General features: G+C 59.7%; 1 protein-coding gene and 1 pseudogene across 3 annotated transcripts; both read right to left on the bottom strand.

Moving 5' to 3' along the window:
• Positions 1 to 248: 248 nt before the first annotated feature.
• Positions 249 to 16,237, bottom strand: RNH1 (ribonuclease/angiogenin inhibitor 1). Of its 3 annotated transcripts, none has more exons than XM_039471218.2 (10): positions 16,104 to 16,237; positions 10,531 to 10,650; positions 7,512 to 7,682; positions 6,903 to 7,073; positions 6,133 to 6,303; positions 5,884 to 6,054; positions 5,571 to 5,741; positions 5,105 to 5,275; positions 624 to 794; positions 249 to 506 (listed from the first exon to the last, which is right to left on the bottom strand). In XM_039471218.2, the coding sequence occupies exons 2-10, from the start codon at positions 10,629 to 10,631 to the stop codon at positions 419 to 421; spliced, it is 1,386 nt and encodes a 461-aa protein (XP_039327152.2). In that variant the 5' UTR covers positions 10,632 to 10,650; positions 16,104 to 16,237; the 3' UTR covers positions 249 to 418. The 3 variants fall into 3 exon arrangements, with proteins under 3 accessions (XP_039327152.2, XP_039327151.2, XP_039327153.2); XM_039471217.2 differs by lacking the exon at positions 16,104 to 16,237 and adding an exon at positions 13,103 to 14,099; XM_039471219.2 differs by lacking the exon at positions 16,104 to 16,237 and adding an exon at positions 12,441 to 12,783.
• LOC104650136 (uncharacterized) lies at positions 10,661 to 11,998 on the bottom strand (annotated as a pseudogene).
• Positions 16,238 to 17,642: the final 1,405 nt, after the last annotated feature.

The following is a 17,642-nucleotide window of genomic DNA, read 5'->3' as shown; positions in this document are numbered from 1 at the left end:
CCCAGGTCACTTTAAAGGGCTTTATTGGGCTAGGCCAATGGCTGACACCTGTAATGCCCGCACTTCAGGAGCCCAAGACCAAGCACCAGCCTGGGCAACATGGCAAGAGAAGCAACTTAGGCAGACAGCAGCTCATGCCAAGTGGCATGGTGCGCCCAATACTAGCACCCTCACAGGGACCACAGGTCAGGACGGGAGCCCGATACCAGTGCCCTCACAGACACCCCAGGAAGGACAAGAGCCCCTCCTGCCAAGAAAGTGTTTTAATGATTATGAAGTGTCCAAAATACACTAGTAGAAATAAGCTGATCTGAGCGTTTGTCTTCAAATCTAGGATACGCAGGGTGAGAGCCCAGGGGTGCCCCAGGGGGCTGTCCAGGGAGAGCGGGTCTCAGGAGCCCGGCGGGCAGGAAGCGGCTTAGGAGATGATCCTCAGGGATGGCTTCTCCTCCTCCAGGGCCTGCAGCCGGTTCTCCATCTCCAAAGACCAGTAGATGTCGTACAGGCTGCACGGGCCAGAAGGGAGGCGTCGGCAGGTGCCCTCGCCCGGCCCCGCCCACACCCGGCCCCGGCCCCGCCCACACCCGGCCCCGGCCCCGCCCCGCGCATGCGCATGCACGTACACCAGCTGCTCCAGGAGGCAGGCGGGCTGCCGCACGCTCCCCATCAGCGCCAGGATGCCCTCGTCCCCCAGGCAGTTGTTGCTGAGGTCCAGCTCCCGCAGGCTGTGGTTGGCCAACAGGGTCGCGGCGAGGCTGCTGCAGCTGCTGTCACTGACGTCGCAGTCCCCCAGCCTGGGTGGGGCAGGGTGGGGGTCAGGTGTGTGGGTGACCCCCATACAGGCACCGAGGAATGAGAGCTGAGCAAAGCCCTGGCAGTCAGGGCTTGAGGGAAATCTCACTTTACAGTGTTACCACTCAGCTATTTCCTGTTACATAATCCTTTACATAATCATATATTAGCCGGGCGCGGTGGCTCAGGCCTGTCATCCCAGCACTTTGGGAGGCCAAGGTGGGTGGATCACGAGGTTGAGAGATCGAGACCATCCTGGTCAACATGGTGAAACCCCGTCTCTACTAAAAGTGCAAAAAATTAGCTGGGCATGGTGGCACGTGCCTGTAATGCCAGCTACTCAGGAGGCTGAGGCAGGAGAATTGCCTGAGCCCAGGAGGCGGAGGTTGCGGTGAGCCGAGATCGCGCCATTGCACTCCAGCCTGGGTAACAAGAGAGAAACTCCGTCTCAAAAAAAAAAAAAAAAAAAAAAATCATATATTAGTTTATACAAATAAGGCTTGAAGAATCCCTTCATCTAATCCTCTCTGTATAATCATATAACAGTTGATAGTATGAGTGCCTAAAGAATATTTCCCTACATATGTACCTCTAATTATATCTTAGTTCATGATTGGAGGAATGTCTAAAGTGGACACAGTTCAGAGCATGAATTAAGGAATAAGCAGCTTATAATCGGAGGAATGCCCAGAGCAGACACAGTGCAGAGCATGGTTTAAGGGAAGACAGTTACACCAGGACAAGACTCCACGGCCCAGGCGGCAGCGTTCAGTGTCGTAAAGATACCCGCTGTGTGGCAGGCTTGGGGCGAGAGCCGCTCCTCCTGATAAAGGAGCTGTAGGACCCTGCTCCAGTTCTTGTGGAAGGCTGCCCTCAGACCGGCAGTCCACCCTGGGGACTGTGAACCTCATCAGCTCTTGCTACTGTGCTGCTCGAAAAGCATCTTCCCATAGAACCCACTGGAAGCTGCCAGAAGGTGGCGGTAACCTGACAGCTCTGTCACTGCCGTGTGACTTAAAGCATCCTCCTATAAATCTTCTTAGTAGTTTCCCATAGACAGAAGTATCGCACACGGCACCCTCTTCACTGTGCACGGCCCACCTCCTGGCCTCGGTGACCTAATGGGGGTGGACCCCATGTTTCATTGCTCACGACCCTATCACTATCCTTAAAGATGACTTCACTCACCGCCCTGCCCCCTGACCTATACACAATAAACACCCACGCTTCTGAACATTCGGGGCTCGCCTGACTCCGCTCATGAGTGGCGTGGCCCCCCGAGCCCAGCTGCGTTTTCTTTGTACTTCTGTGTCCTGTCTCTTTATTTCTCGGATCCTGCAACTCAGCACAGCATAAGGCTCACCCACGACCCTGTGGGGCCCTCAGCCCTACAAGGGTGCAGGCATGCCTGGCACTGCACTGACCGACTGGGCGGCCTGGGGACACGGGGGAGCCCCAGGCCTCGAAGCCCAAGCCCCGATGTATACATGTTCTCGGCTGTTCGGGACCCTCGAGCGGCGGGGCGCCGTTCCCCAAGGCTCAGCCTGGCAGCTTGTCTCACAGTCCCGCTGTGGCCCTGGGCATGTGCCCGCCACAGACAAGGCAGGCACACACAGCCCCTCAGCAGGGCACAGCACACTGACTCCCTGAGCAGCTCCCTCCTCCTACGAGGGGGAGAAAGGACCAGCGGGAGACAATGTCCACCCCAGAGCCACACCCGCCCCCGCTCCCCACCGCCTCAACACTGCCTGGCCCAGTGGGGTGAGAGGAGGAGCCACAGAGGCCGAGGGGCAGCTGTGGGGAAACCAGGGGGGGCGTGGACGGTCCCGAGGAAGGCACAGTGGACAACGGACTTCAGGCTGCGGTACGGGCCAGACAAGAGGGCGGAGGAAACCCAGCAGTCACTCCCCAGGGTGCAGCCGCATCCGGCCGGAGCTGGGCCAAGGAGCTGCCTCTACAAAGCAGGAGCCAGGGAAGCTGCAGGACCCCCACCCTGGCGGTGGCTCGGGCAGACAGGCCTGCAGTGACCACGACCCAGGGTTCCTTGCCCCACCTGGAAGGCCCACAGGGTCCCGAGAGGGAACTGGAAGTCCGCCAGGAGAAGCCCCCAGGAAACGCAGCCACGACTCGGCCTGCCCAGCCCGCTGCCCAGGGCTCCCGGGCCTCGTTCTGCACTTGGCGCCCGGCCTGGGATGACCAGCCACCCGTGGACAGCCCCTGGCGAGAAGCACAAGTGACGCGGCACCCAAAAGACAAAACACAGATGGTGGAGATTCAGTAGACTGGCTGGCGAACGAGAACATCTCCCAGATACAAGAACAAAACCTCGAAGAGACGGAACATTCGGAGAACACAATTAGCGGGCCAGGCCAGGAGACCTCATGACAGGCTCACGGGCACACCAGAAAGACGGGGCCAGGCGCGGTGGCTCACACCTGTAACCCCTGCACACTGGGGGCCAAGGTGGGCGGATCACCTGAGGTCGGGAGTTCAAGACCAGCCTGAGCAACATGGTGAAACCCCATTTCTACTAAAAATACAAAAATCAGCTGGGAGTGGGAGGCTGAGGAAGGGAAGTTGCTTAAACCCGGGGGAAGAGGCTGCAGTGATCTGAGATTGCACCACTGCACTCTGGCCTGAGCAACAAGAGTGAAACTCTCAAAAAAAAAAGAAAAGAAAAAGAAAAAAGAAGGAGAGGAAAAAATCATCAAAGGCGTAATACTGTCTTAGGAGAACCAAGTATCCAGCACAATAAAAGAACCAAGACACACAACAAGGCAAAACACATGGAACCCCCAAACACAATGGGCAAAGACATCTTTAAAAGCTTCCAATGAGAAAAAGCACGTCGTGCACACAAGATCATGGTGGCTCACACCTGTCATCCTAGCACTTTGGGAGGCCAAGGCAGGTGGATCACCTGAGGTCAGGAGTTCGAGACCAGCCTGAGCAACATGGTGAAACCCCATTTCTACCAAAAATACAAAAATTAGTCAGGCATGGTGGTGCACCCCAGTCATCCCAGCTACTCAGGAGGCTGAGTCTGGAGAATTGCTTGAGCCCGGGAAGCAAAGGTTGCTGTGAGCAGAGATCACGCCACTACACTCCAGTCTGGGTGACAAGACTCCATCTCAATAAAAGAAAAAGATCGGGCCGGGCGCAGTGGCTCATGCCTGTAATCCCAGCACTTTGGGAGGCCGAGGTGGGTGGATCACGAGGTCAAGAGATCGAGACCATCCTGGTCAACATGGTGAAACCCCATCTCTACTAAAAATACAAAAATTAGCTGGGCATGGTGGCGTGTGCCTGTAATCCCAGCTACTCAGGAGGCTGAGGCAGGAGAATTGCCTGAACCCAGGAGGCGGAGGTTGCGGTGAGCAGAGATCGCGCCATTGCACTCCAGCCTGGGTAACAAGAGCGAAACTCCATCTCCAAAAAAAAAAAGAAAAAGATCACAGTGGATTAAGAATCAGAACAGCAAAGTCACCGGGCACGGTGGCTCAAGCCTGTAATCCCAGCACTTTGGGAGGCTGAGGCGGGTGGATCACGAGGTCAGGAGATCGAGACCATCCTGGTCAACACGGTGAAACCCCGTCTCTACTAAAAATACAAAAAATTAGCTGGGCGTGGTGGCGCGTGCCTGTAATCCCAGCTACTCAGGAGGCTGAGGCAGGAGAATTGCCTGAACCCAGGAGGCGGAGGTTGCGGTGAGCCGAGATCGCGCCATTGCACTCCAGCCTGTAACAAGAGCGAAACTCCGTCTCAAAGAAAAAAAAAAAAAAAGAACAGCAAAGTCCTCCCTGGAAGCCAGAAAATGATGTAGCACCACCTACCAACTCTACAGGAACATCTGTAGCCCAGAATTCTATACCCAGCTGAATTTGGAGCCCTGAATTCTACACCCAGCTGAATCACCCAAGGGCAGAGCGGATGCACGCCTCCAAAAATTTACCTTCTGCAGAATCCATTCTTAGGAAGCTGCAAGACGACGTGCTTTAACAAAGGGTGGAAACCTGGGAAGACATCCTGACTCAGGGTTCCTGCATGGCAGGAAGATGGGCAGGGCTTCCAGGAATGGCCACAGAGTGGCCAGGGCAGGCTGGAGCCCCATACAGCTACCAGGCTTTATGAACTAAGACCTCTGACTCTGATCAAAGTTAAAATGAGAAGTAAGCCAGTGGTGCCGCCGCCCTGCCTTCCCCAGCACACGAACACCCATGCTCTGACACACGTGTTCTCACACAGATGCTCATGCTGACACACGTGCACCTGAGCTCCCAAATATGCATACTCACGTCCCTCACACACTCACCAGAGTGACCGCAGCACAGAGCCGGGCTGGCCCAGGCCGCGGCAGAGCTCCTGCACACCTGCATCCCCCAGTCTGTTCTCGCTTATCTGCAGCTCCAGGAGAAACTTATTCTTGGCCAGCACTGAGCTGAAGTGGGAGCAGCAGGCAGCTGTGAGGCTGCAGGACTTCACCCTGTGGACACGGACAAGGACTCAGGCTTGGCAGGGGCCCAGGCTGGCCCACAGCTGTGACCGGCCCTTCCCCTAAAGGTCCCACGTGGACCTGAGCAGAAACATCCGAGAGTCTCCCTGCTTGTGGGCACCTGTGGCTGGTCCTCAGCCCCAAGCGGTGTCGCCACCAAACCACGGGCTGCTCCCCGGCCCGTGCATTCTGAAGGTCAGAGCTGAGCCCAGCACTTCCCCTGGCCTCCTCGGTCACCCTGGCCCTCTCTTGGGTGACAGGGTCCTGTCCCCCTAGCCACACTCACCACAGCGACTCCAGCTGGCAGCCAGGCTCCAGCAGGCTCTCACACAGCAGCTGGGCACCCTCGTCCCCAAGCTCGTTGCCAGCCAGGCTGAGCTCCTTCAGGCTGTCCTTGGCCCTGAGGACACGGCACAGGTCCACGCAGCTCTTGGCAGTGAGGCCACACTCCCAGATCCTGTGGGAGACAGACCCCGTGGACTTTCCTCAGCACTGTGCCACGGCCTGGGGCGAGTCCAGGGGTGGGGCAGGGATGGGTGAGGGCTCCGAGGACGGCCCGAGCCCCTGACCCTCTGAGAGGCCTCGGGGAGGTGGCTTACCACAGGGTCCTGAGCCTGGAGCTCGGGTGCAGCAGCCCCGGGCACAGCTCCGTGATGCCCACATCGCCCAGCTTGTTGTTGCCCAGGGCCAGCTCCCGCAGGGAGGCCTTGGAGGCCAAGATGCTGCACAAGTCCCTGCAGTTGTCCGAGGTCACACCACATTTCTCCAGCCTGGGATGCAGGTCACGCCTGAGGCACACCGGACGCCCCCGCCCGCACCCCACATGCCCCCCAAGGCCCAGGGCCTACTTGAGCGTCTCCAGCTGGCAGGGGGAGTCCTTCAGGCCCTGGCACAGCGCGCGGACACCGGTCTCGTCAATGTCGTTGTTGCTGACCGTGAGCTCCTTGAAGTCCGGCTTGGCCCTGAGCACCGAGGCCAGGGGCTCGCAGCCGGCAGAGGAGAGGCTGCAGTACTCCAGCCTGCGAGGCAGACCGAGCTCAGCGCCACACGGGAATGTGCGCCAGCCGAGGGCACGATGCCAGGGAATGTGAGGGTGCTGGCGTCTCTTCCCCCCAGACTCCTCCTGCCTGGGCACCAGCTGGGAGTGCTGAGGGCCCCCTAGAGACTCATCCAGGGTGGCTGGTCAGGCACAGCCAGCCAGAGGCTCAGGCCTCTGTGGACACTGGCATTCATTCCTTCTGGGAAGCCCTCACTAACCAACGGCCCCACCTCAGACTCTGGGACCGAACCAGGCCCAAGAGAAAGAAACCAGCCTCTGGAGGGCCGGGCCGCCTGCCATGCCGGCTGTGGTCAACTCACAGTGGCCGGGCCCCCCACACACTGGGGTGCTGAGTGCAGCCTGACTAAAGGCCACACCTGTTCCCACTGTCAGGTCCCAGGACAGCTGCTCCGTGCCAAGGGCAACTGGAGGGGGAGCGAGGGCACCGACGGAGCCCCCCAGGGACCCTGGGACCTGAGTGCACTCATCACGGCTCCTCTCCTGGCAGGTGCCGTTCTGTGCAGGGGCTGCTGGGGGACAGGCAGCGGGGGCACAGCCCCGGGAAGGGCACACACTCACTGCAGCTTTTCCAGGCGGCACTGGGGGTCCAGGAGTCCCTCGCAGAGCAGCTGCAGGCCCGCATCCCCCATGGGGTTGTCGCTGAGGTGCAGCTCTTGCAGGGTGGGCAGGGAGCGAAGTGTGCCAGACAGGACCCCGCAGCCGGCCACCGTCAGGTAGCAGCTCTGGAAGCTGGGGCAGGCCTGGCTGTCAGCAGGGCTCCCCTGAGCCAGCTACCACCCACTTCACCTGCCGGAGCCCAGAGCCCAGAGCCCGGAGTGGCGCCCTGCAAACGGCAGGCCTATGCCTACTCCTTCCCTGGTTGGGATCTGGGGTCTCCAGGCTGGGAGCAGGGGGCACGCGTGTGGCTCAGCCCAGGGAAGCCTTGCTGCAGAAACCCCTTCAGCAGGGGTCTGGGAGAACCAGCCAGAGACTCAGGCCTCTGCGGACACCAGCATTCCGGTGGTGCCCGAAGCCCGGGAATGGCGGGCAGGGGCTGGGACTAGGCAGGAGGGGCCCTGTCCCACCGCAGTGAGGCCACCAGGCCTGTCTGCCTCTGGCTGATGCCAGAAGTGCCCGCTGCCACCACCTGCCCGCCCCCGAGCCCCAGCAGCTCGGTCCCCACCTCACCTCAGCTTCTGGATCTTGCAGGGGGAGCTCTGCAGGGCCTGCAGCACGCGGCGCACGCCGGCATCGCCCACCTCGTTGTTGCGCAGGCTGAGCTCCGTCAGCGCAGAGTTGGCCTGGAGCGCAGAGCCGACGTCCTCGCACTGGGCCTCGCTGAGGCCGCAGTCGTCCAGCCTGCAACCGGAACCCAGGGTCAGGCGGGCCACGGCCGGCGCCGGCCTCAGACCCCGCCGCCCCCCCACGCGCAGGGGACGGCCATCGGCGGGCCCAGAAGGCGGCAAGGCGAGTCGCACGGGACGTTGGAGAAATGAAACGTGAGCTGTGAAAGTTCTCAGATGCTCGCACGCAGGCAGATGTGTGCCTGGCCTGACGCGTTCGTCACTCCTCCGTGCGGCACGAACCTGCAGTTCTGTCTCCAGGGAAAAAGCACACCTGTCCGAGGTAACAGCTACGGGAGCTGCCTGGAACAGGACACGGCTCGGTGTTCAGACCAGGAGCAAATAAACCGTAACACCAGCTGCTAACGTGATCGGTACTCGAGTGCTTCCTGATTGATGAGTAACTGAATAAATACAGCTAGGAAGAAGCCAGGTCTTGCTCACAAAGGAATGACAATTGATAAATGTGGAGAAAACGGCTGGGTGCAATGTCACGCTCGTAATCCCAGCACTTTGGCAGGCCGAGGCAGGCGGACCACGAGGTCAGGAGTTCGAGACCAGCCTGACCCAACAAGGTGAAACCCCATCTCTATGAAAATACAAGAATTAGCCAGGCGTGGTGGCGCGCACCTAAAATCCCAGCTACTAGGGAGGCTGAGGCAGGAGAATCGCTTGAACCCAGGAGGCAGAGGTTGCAGTGAGCCGAGATTGTGCCACTGCACTCCAGCCTGGGCGACAGAGTGAGATTCCATCTGAAAAAAAAAAATCAGGACAAAGGAAAGATATTACAAATTTCAGGCCAGCTGCGGTGGCACATGCCTGTGATCCCAGCACTTTGGGAGGCCGAGGCAGGCGGATCATCTGAGATCAGGAGTTCTAGACCAGCCTGGCCAACATGGTGAAACCTCATCTCTACCAAAACACAAAAAGTAGCCGGGCGCGGTGACACGCGCCTGTAGTCCCAGCCACTCGGAAGGCTGAGGCAGGAGAATCGCTTGAACCCGGGAGGCAGAGGTTGTGGTGACCCGAGGTCAAGCCACTGTGCTCCATTCTGGGTGACAGAGCAAGACCCTGTCTCAAAAAAAAAAAAAAAAAAAGAAAAAGGAAGAAATTACAAAATCCTAACGAGACAGATGTTGTAGGAACCACCATCCGGCAGGAGCCTCTGACGCGTGCTGAATGCGGCAGGCAAGGCAAACGCAGACGCAGGGTGAGGAGAGCCTCAGCAGCCCCGCCGGCCCGCACCTCAGCAACCAGGGGTGCCCCTGTGGTGCCAGAAAGCGGGAGGCTGAGGCAGGAGGATCGCTTGAGCCCAGGAGGGCGAGGCTGCAGTGAGCCATGATTGAGCCGCTCCAGCCTGGGTGACAGAGCAAGGCCCTGTCTCTAAAATTAAGAATTTAAAGTCTCTCTCTCTGATCAGTCACAGAAGGAAAAGCAGTGACGTCACAGCGGAGAGGGCGTCAGGATGTGCCCGGCAGGCCCTACAGCACCTCCCTGAGTTCTTCCCAAAAGTGCGTGGCTTCGACCATGGGAAACCATCAGACACACCCCAACAGAGGACACCCTACGTCCGCCTGGCCAGACACCCGGACCACCAAGAACCCGGAGAGATGAGGGGACGGTCACAGATGGGAGAGGGCTAAGGAGACGGATGGCGGGAAGAGGGTGGAAGAGGAGACGGCCTGGAGGTGCTGGGCCAGTGCCAGCGTCCACAGGTGCCCAGGGCCGCCTCACCAGGGGAGGACCGTGCAGGCCTCCCGACTCCTCGGCGAGCCTGACACTACTTCAAATAACCAGTTAAAAAGAGAAGCCGGGCCGGGCGCGGTGGCTCAAGCCTGTAATCCCAGCACTTTGGGAGGCTGAGGCAGGTGGATCACGAGGTCAAGAGATCGAGACCATCCTGGTCAACATGGTGAAACCCCGTCTCTACTAAAAATACAAAAAAAAAATTAGCTGGGCATGGTGGCGCATGCCTGTAATCCCAGCTACTCAGGAGGCTGAGGCAGGAGAATTGCCTGAACCCAGGAGGCGGAGGTTGCGCTGAGCCGAGATCGCGCCATTGCACTCCAGCCTGGGTGACAAGAGCGAAACTCCGTCTCAAAAAAAAAAAAAAAAAAAAAAAAGAAGCCGGCGCGGTGACTCACACCTGTCATCCCAGCACTTTGGGAGGCCAAGGCGGGTGGATCACGAGGTCGAGAGATCGAGACCATCCTGGTCAACATGGTGAAACCTCGTCTCTACTAAAAATACAAAAAATTAACTGGGCGTGGTGGCGCGTGCCTGTAATCCCAGCTACTCAGGAGGCTGAGGCAGGAGAATTGCCTGAACCCAGGAGGCGGAGGTTGTGGTGAGCCGGGATCGCGCCATTGCACTCCAGCCTGGGTAACAAGAGCGAAACTCTGTCTCAAAAAAAAAAAAAAAAAAAAAGAAAAGATGAGACCCACGCAGGCACTCGTGTCCTGCTGTGAAGCTGCTGGGTTTGTGAGGACATTGAGGGCCGAGGACTCCCATCCCCAAGCTTGGCAGGGACAGCCAGTGCCCACAGATGCCCACTAAGGGGGACCCAAGCTGTGTCCTGCCCTTGTGTTTCCAGGGGAGGGAGAGGGGCCAGATGCTGGAGCCGGAGACCCACTGGCCGGTGCCCGCCCACCTCAGCCCACGCTGCATGAGCCCAGATTGATGTTAGGTTCCCAAACGGTTGAAAAGCAACACAGAATCACATTTCACACACGTGGAGGCTGCACGGAATTCACACTCCCCATCTATAAACGAGGCGTTCCACAGCCGCGCACCCTTCAGAGGGAGCTGCCGCCCGCGAGCCTGCCCCTGCCAGTGCCCCAAAGCCATCCCGAGGGCAAGTGTACCTGACCGCCTGGCACCGAGGGAGCAGGGGGAGCAGCTCGGCCCACCTCGCGTCGCTCAGCTCCTCGCACTGGATGTCCACGCACTGCATGTCCGCACTCATGGCGGAGGTGGGAAGTGGCCTGGGTTGGGGGCAGAGGGAAGAGAATGTCTTGGCGGAATCCCCTCATAGTTTTACCAGCTGGAGAGTCTGCAATTTCTGCCACAGGGCTGATGCCTCAGGAGGAGCCGCAGCCTCTCCCCGGCCAGCACTGCCCACCTTTGCCTCCAGGAGCAGGGACCAGAACCCACCCCTGGAAAGGCCACCATGGGCAGCAGAGCTTGGGGACACAGATGCCAGCCCACCTCCCGGCTGATGCCACCCAGCCTGTGGGCACCTCCTCCTGCCCCACAGAGGCAGGGACAGCAGCAGCCCAGGAGGCCCAGCCTCTCAGTTGCCTGGGCAAGAACAGGGTAGGGGTGGGTGGTCGGAGACCCGGGCAGGGGAGCAAGGGGGCCTGTGCCTCACTGTGGGGACAGGCGGACTGGGCAGGCCAGGCAGGCTGCCCATAAAACCGGAGACCTCCCAGGATGCCAGGATCCTGGACCCCAGCGCCGCAGATACAACCAGACTCCACGGCCCTGAAACAGCTGGCAGGAGGGGCACCAGCCACAGTGTCCCACACAGGGCAGGGCAGGTGGGGTGGGCACTCGGGGTGTCAGCTTCCATGCCCCCTTCTGGGGCTGGGGACTCTGCACCAGGCCAGGGCACGTTCCCTGCCCCACAGCACGCCAGCCTACAGTGGCCCAGCTGTCAGGCTAACTGGGAGGTCAGCCAGGGACGGGCACAGCTGCCACACCCTGAAACCTCCCAAGGGACAGGCACCCACCTGCCAGGGGCCTGGGGAAGGAAATGGTCAGGCTGAGACAGCCACCCCAAAGCCTGGTAGGTGGATACATTCCCAGAGCACCTGCCAAACACTGGCCTGGGGGGCCTCAGCAGGGAGGGAACCCCGAGAGGAAGGGGGACCCTGGAGATAGCAGTCCTGATGCCATGCTGGGGGGAGGGGCGGGCGCAGTAGGGAAGATGGCTCTCATCCAAGCACCACAGAAAGCTGGCAGGATGCACTCCGGGAATGACGAAACCCCAGCTGCCCTTCACAAAGACAGCACACAGTACAGCTCAGAGGCTCCTGCCGCCCCCAAACCCCGGCTTCCTGAGGCTGTGTGCCTGGCACTCCCTCCCAGGGATGGTTCTGAGGCGGCCAGTCCACTCTGACTGGAGGGAAGAGGCCCCTGGTACCAGCCGGGAGGAAAGAGCAGGCTGCGTTTGGGTCCACACGCCTCAGAGCCGGGCCTGCAAGGGTGCGGTGACAGCCCACGGCCCCACACGGAGGAACAGAATCCACCCGCCCCAAGCATGTGAGCAAACCCGACCAGGGCGTGGTCGCCCAAACCCTGACGCCAGATCGAGTCACCAGGAGGCGCCATGGGCGGAAGGGGGGAAGCAGAGCCTTAGGCAGCTCCCCAGGCTGCACGCGCTCCCCGAATCAGCTGACAGTCCTGTGTCCTCTGCACCCAGACAAAGGTGACCCCAAGGTGTCTTCCTCCTGAGGAAGCTGGGTGGGGGCTCAGGGCGGCCAGCATTCCCGTGACCATCTGAGACTAGGGCTGTGGGAGGGGCTCAGTCCCCACCGCTCAGGCTTGGCCAGACCCTGCTGTGTCCCCAGGGCTGCACCCTGGAGCCGCGAAGGCACCTCTGAAGCTGTGCAGGGCACTGAGCCCACTGAAGACCCCACGAGAATGTGGGTGTGTCCGCCCCTCTCTGTGCCTGGAGGAGGCCCCCACCCCCTCCTCAGCCAGGGCTAAAAGCACATTCAGGCCGCCATCGCCAGCCGGCAGCCTGCGACGGTCCCTCATCCACAGACCAGACCTGCTCAGCCTCACGGGAGGTCTCCGCAGCGCCCGCGGCCTGAGCCCCACCCTCGGGAGCCGCACGGGAGGGAGCCGTCCGGAGGCCGCTTCAGGTCCTGCGGTTCCGACGTGACCAGGTCGTGGACACGACGACCACCGGGGGCGCGAGGCCCCCTCTAGGGAGACACGGGCCACGCTCAGGTGACACGCAGAGGGTCCGGACCCTGTGACCCCCGCCCCCACCCCGCGTCGGGTCCCTGAACCCGCTAGTTCTGGACACCCTGCCCCGTATTAAAAGGCTGGGATGGGACCTCAGAAGAGCACGCAGGGGCTGTCCCTCCTCTGTCCCCGCCCGCGCAGACCGGAGGCCAGAGCCGCCGGGGCTTCTTCCGCACAGGCGGGGGTGGGCGGAGCCTCCGGGCGGGGGCGGGGGCGGGGGCGGGCCGGGGGTCCCCACCTCGGCCTTCCCACTCCCCACCGGGCCCAGGCTGGCCGCATCCCGTTTGCCACGGTCTGGCCCCAACCAGCCTTCCCATTTCACCTCCCGGAACAGGCACCAGCACCCCGCTTCCCAGACAGTCCCTCCAGCTCCCTCAGCCCCGACCACCCAGGAGGGACCCGCCCTGCCCCTTCGAACAAGCAGGCCGGATTCCAGGAATTCCCTAAACACTGAAAGCACACCTGAGACACCCCTTTTTGCTGCAGACTATGGACAGTTGATGATAATGTGTCGTGGCTGAGGCGAAATGGGCGAGGCTGTGAGGAGGGTTTTCCGAGAGCCGCTGGGCCGTCCTGAAAACTTTGTGACACCCTCCGTTTCCATCACGCAAGAGTTCATGTCTGAGCTCGGGAAACAAGTTCCAGAATCTTTTGTTTGGTCCTGCCTTTCTGGACCAAACCAATGTGTGACATGGTAAAGCCCCGTAAAACTGGTAAAGCCCCTCAACCATACCACGGCTTTCTGCTGGAGCTGCTCTCTATAACCCAAATGCAAGTAAGTAATTAAGGACTGTGATTTCCACCCTACCCAGACAATGTGTAAACAAATCCTCATCTTGACTTTTGTGAACCACTTAGGTAACAATCGGAGTGTCAAAAAGTCCCCTGGCCCTGGGAGAGTCCAGAGCCCCTCACCCTCATCTCCGCCCAGGAGGTGATCTACAGAATCCACTAGCCTTTAGAACTTCTGAAGCCCCTCACCCTCACTCCCGAGGTGGTTTTATGGGTATAACAGGTCTTGACACCCTCCTTTTGGGGCCATGGGCTGGAGAGACGCAAGTCCTCCGTGGCCGCTGGCAATAAAGACCCTGCAATTTGGCATATTTTGTCTTGGTGTTGACTTTCTATGGGCCAGTACGACAAACGTATCTTAAATGTGTCTCGTGGATGTCTCATGTCTCTCTAAAATGCATGAAACCAAGCTGCGTGAAAAGTGACAGTGCAGAATTAAAAAAAAAAAAACAAACGAGCCGCCCCAACCACCTCGACACATGTTCTCACAATCTCCTGAGAGGTGTGTCACCGGCCACACTCACTCATATTTGGCTCAGAATAAATCTCTTCAAATATTTTACACTATTTTTTGTTTTTTTTTTTAATAGACGGGGTTTCACCATGTTGTTCAGGCCCACGTTGGCCTCCAAAGTGCTTGGAATATAGGCCTGAGCCACCACGCCCAGCCTCTTCTTTTTCTTTTCTTTTCTTTTTTTTTTTTTGAGTCGGAGTTTCGCTCTTGTTACCCAGGCTGGAGTGCAATCACGTGATCTCAGCTCCCCACAACCTCCGGCTCCTGGGTTCAGGAAATTCTCCTGCCTCAGCCTCCCAAGCAGCTGGGATTACAGGCACGTGCCACCATGCCCAGCTAATTTTTGTATTTTTAGTAGACACGGGGTTTCACCATGTTGACCAGGATGGTCTCGATCTCTCGACCTCGTGATCCATCCGCCTCGGCCTCCCAAAGTGCTGGGATATAGGTGTGAGTCACCACGCCCCGCCTATTCTTATCAACAGTATGTTTTTAAAAATAAGAATGGCCCTGAAAGATGTCCACATCCTAATCTCCAAACCTGTGCCGTTATCTTAAAAGGGACTTTGCAAATGTTGAGACTAGCCTTGCCAATACCTTGATTTTAACCTCCTAAAACTCACTTTGGGCTTCTGAGCCCCAGGCCTATAAAACCACCTATCTGTGGCAAATGTGTTATAGCAGGGATGAGAACACAGCTAACTGCAGCATCCTCCTCCAGGGCTCAAGCGATCCTCCTGCCGCAGCGTCCCAAGTAGCTGGGACTACTGGCGTGCACCACACAACTGGCCAATTTTTGTAGTAACGGGCGTGCACCACTAAACTGGCCAGGCTGGTCTGGAGCTCCTGAGCTCAAGCAATCCGCCCGCCTCAGCCTCCGAAAGTGCTGAGACTACAGGCTGCGCCAGAGCACCCAGCCCAATGTAACTTTTTTTTGTTTTGAGACGGAGTTTCACTATTGTCGCTCAGGCTGGGGTGCAGTGGCGCAATCTCGGCTCACTGCAAACTCCACCTCCTGATTTCAAGCGATTCTCCTGCCTCAGCTCCTGAGTAGCTGGGATTACAAGCCCCTGGACAACGCCGGCTAATTTTTGTATTTTTAGTAGAGACGAGTTTTAACCATGTTGGCCAGGCTGGTCTCGAACTCCTGACCTCAGATGATCCGCCCGCCTCGGCCTCTCAAAGTGCTGGGGTTACAGGTGTGAGCCACCGCGCCCAGCCCCAATGTAACTCTTAATGGCCACATCCTGTGCAGTCTCCTGCTTGTATTCGGTTGACTCAGCCAATCACTAAAGACAACACTTAAAACTGATTTCAGATTTTTAGGCTTTCCACCATTCTCGAAGAGGGCCCGCCCGGTTCTAAGGCCCTTGTGAAACACTGCCAAACTGTCCTCGGGAAAGGGTGCCTAAGTCCCCCGGCTTTCCCCGAGGCGCGTGGGCACCCTGGCTGGAGCCTCTCCCAACAACAGGACGTGCCTGGGGCCTCTTCGTCACCTCCGCCAACCCTGGCGACAGCGCTGACGCCAGCCCCCAAGGGCCGTCCAGTTACGTTCTCTCCTCCCCGCGGCACCCGGAGGCAGCTTCGCGGCCAGACATCCCGTCCCCGGGGGGTGCCGGGGCGAGGCTCCGCAATGGAGGGCGGAGGACCCTGACCGAGACCGCCCGCCTTTCCCCCAGCGCCCAGTGGTGGGAGCCGAGCGAGCCTTCACCAGGGCGGTCGTTCCCGGAAGGCCGCTTCTTTGGGAGAAGGTCACGGCTTACGGGATTTGGGGAATAAAGCTCGGCTGGGCCAGCCTGGGTTACTTGGCTCGCCAACATCCAAGGAACCAGGGCGCTCGGCGCGCGAGGACGAACCACGCAGACGCAGCCCCGCCCCGCGCAGGGACTTCCGGCGCGCCCCTAGGGGCAGCGCGTGACTGATGACGTCATCAGGGCGCGCCACCGCCGCCGGGCCGTGCCGCTGCCTGGCGCAGCCTCCGCACCACCTAGCCGGCCCCTACCCCGACCTCCCCCGACCCTGCCCCGCCGCGGGAGCACGAGTCTCCCCGGCGCGGCGGGGGCCTCCGTAGCGCCGGGCGCGCGTCCAAAGGAAGCCCCACTAAGGCCGGCGCGGGGAGGCCTGGCTACAGGCTGACGCACCGCTGGCGCCACTGACCTCGGGACGGCTGGCGGACGGTCGCGGGCCCGGAGACCGAGAGCTACACGGCCGACTCCCTTCTCCAGCGCGCGGAACGGGATGAATGAGGCGACAGCTCCAGCCGCCGGAGTCAGCGGCGCCCGCGTGCTAGAGCCGGCTGGTGGGCGTGGCTCGGCGCGGGGGGCGGGGACTACCGGGCAGCATTCGGCGAAGGGGCGGGGCCTGGCGGGCAGGGCTCCTTCGCGGACAGGGACCGGTGGGCGGGGCTCGGTGAAGGGGCGGGGCCTAGCGAGGCTCAGTCTTGGTGCCCGGGCAGGGGCTGGTGGGCGTGGCTCGGTTCGGGGTCCGGAAGAGTCTCCTTTGCGGGCGGGACCTTCCCTGGTAGGTGGGGCCTGGTGCCAGGGGCGGGGCCTGGTAAGCGCCGGCACGTGTTGTGGGCGGCGCACCGGCCGACGTGTCTCAAATTCCTCAGAATCCTCGGAGGAGGCCGGGCGTGGTGGCTCAGGCCTGTCATCCCAGCACTTTGGAGGCCAAGGCGGGCGGATCGCCTGAGGTCGGGAGTTCAAGACCAGCCTGACCAACATGGTGAAGCCTCATCTTAAACAAAAAAAAAAAAAGTGAAAAAAATGTTTGAAACAGCTGTTTGGGCTCCCTTTTCTGACACCCTGTGGGGAAGGTGCCCGGGTATATGCGGGCACTGAGTCTGGCACCAGCACCGTGTCTGTGGCCAGGCTTCCCTCCTGGAGAGTACGGCCACAGCCCCTGAAAGGGATGTCTTCATTTTTATTTTTGAACCTACCCGCTCCCCTTGTTATGTCTTTATCTTATTTTTAAACTTACCCAGTTCACTCAGTGAACTGGGGTATATCAGAAATAGTCCCACCCCCAGTTTTTGTTTTTTGTTTTTTTATTCGAGACAGAGTGTCACTCTGTCGCCCAGGCTGGAGTGCGATGGCTGAATCTCGGCTCACTGCAACCTCCGCCTCCTGGGTTCACAAGATTCTCCTGCCTCAGCCTCCCTAGTAGCTGGGATTACAGGCGCACGCCACCACACCTGGCTAATTTCTGTATTTTTAGTAGAGACTGGGGTTTCACCATATTGGTCAGTCTGGTCTTAAACTCCTGACCTCGTGATCCGCCCACTCAGCCTCCCGAAGTGCTGGGATTTCACGCGTGAGCCACTGCGCCCAGCCTACCCCCAGTTTTATATACCACCCCAGGGCTGACCACTCTCGCCCACTTCTGCTGGGTCCCGGCCGACTCCAGTGTGCTTTCCTTCTGATCCTGCCCCGTACAGGTCTGATGGCTGTTACCCTTTCCCTCCCCACCTGCCGCCCTCTGACACATCCAGCCCCACCAGACTGCATGTTCGCGTCAATGGGGAGCTTTTACACTCTCCATGAAAGGGAATCCAGGGACAGGCTGAGGCAGGAGACCCCCAGTGTTTATGAGGCGCTGTCTGGAGAAAGCATTGTGGTGCTGCAAGCCTGAGTCCGACGGAAGGGAGAGATGCACCAGGGTGACTTTGGGTGCAGTCCCTGTGCCTGTTCTACTTAC

Source organism: Saimiri boliviensis, chromosome 6, assembly GCF_048565385.1.
Source record: "Saimiri boliviensis isolate mSaiBol1 chromosome 6, mSaiBol1.pri, whole genome shotgun sequence".
Classification (NCBI taxonomy): domain Eukaryota; kingdom Metazoa; phylum Chordata; class Mammalia; order Primates; family Cebidae; genus Saimiri; species Saimiri boliviensis.
This window is presented reverse-complemented; position numbering and strand designations above follow the sequence as displayed.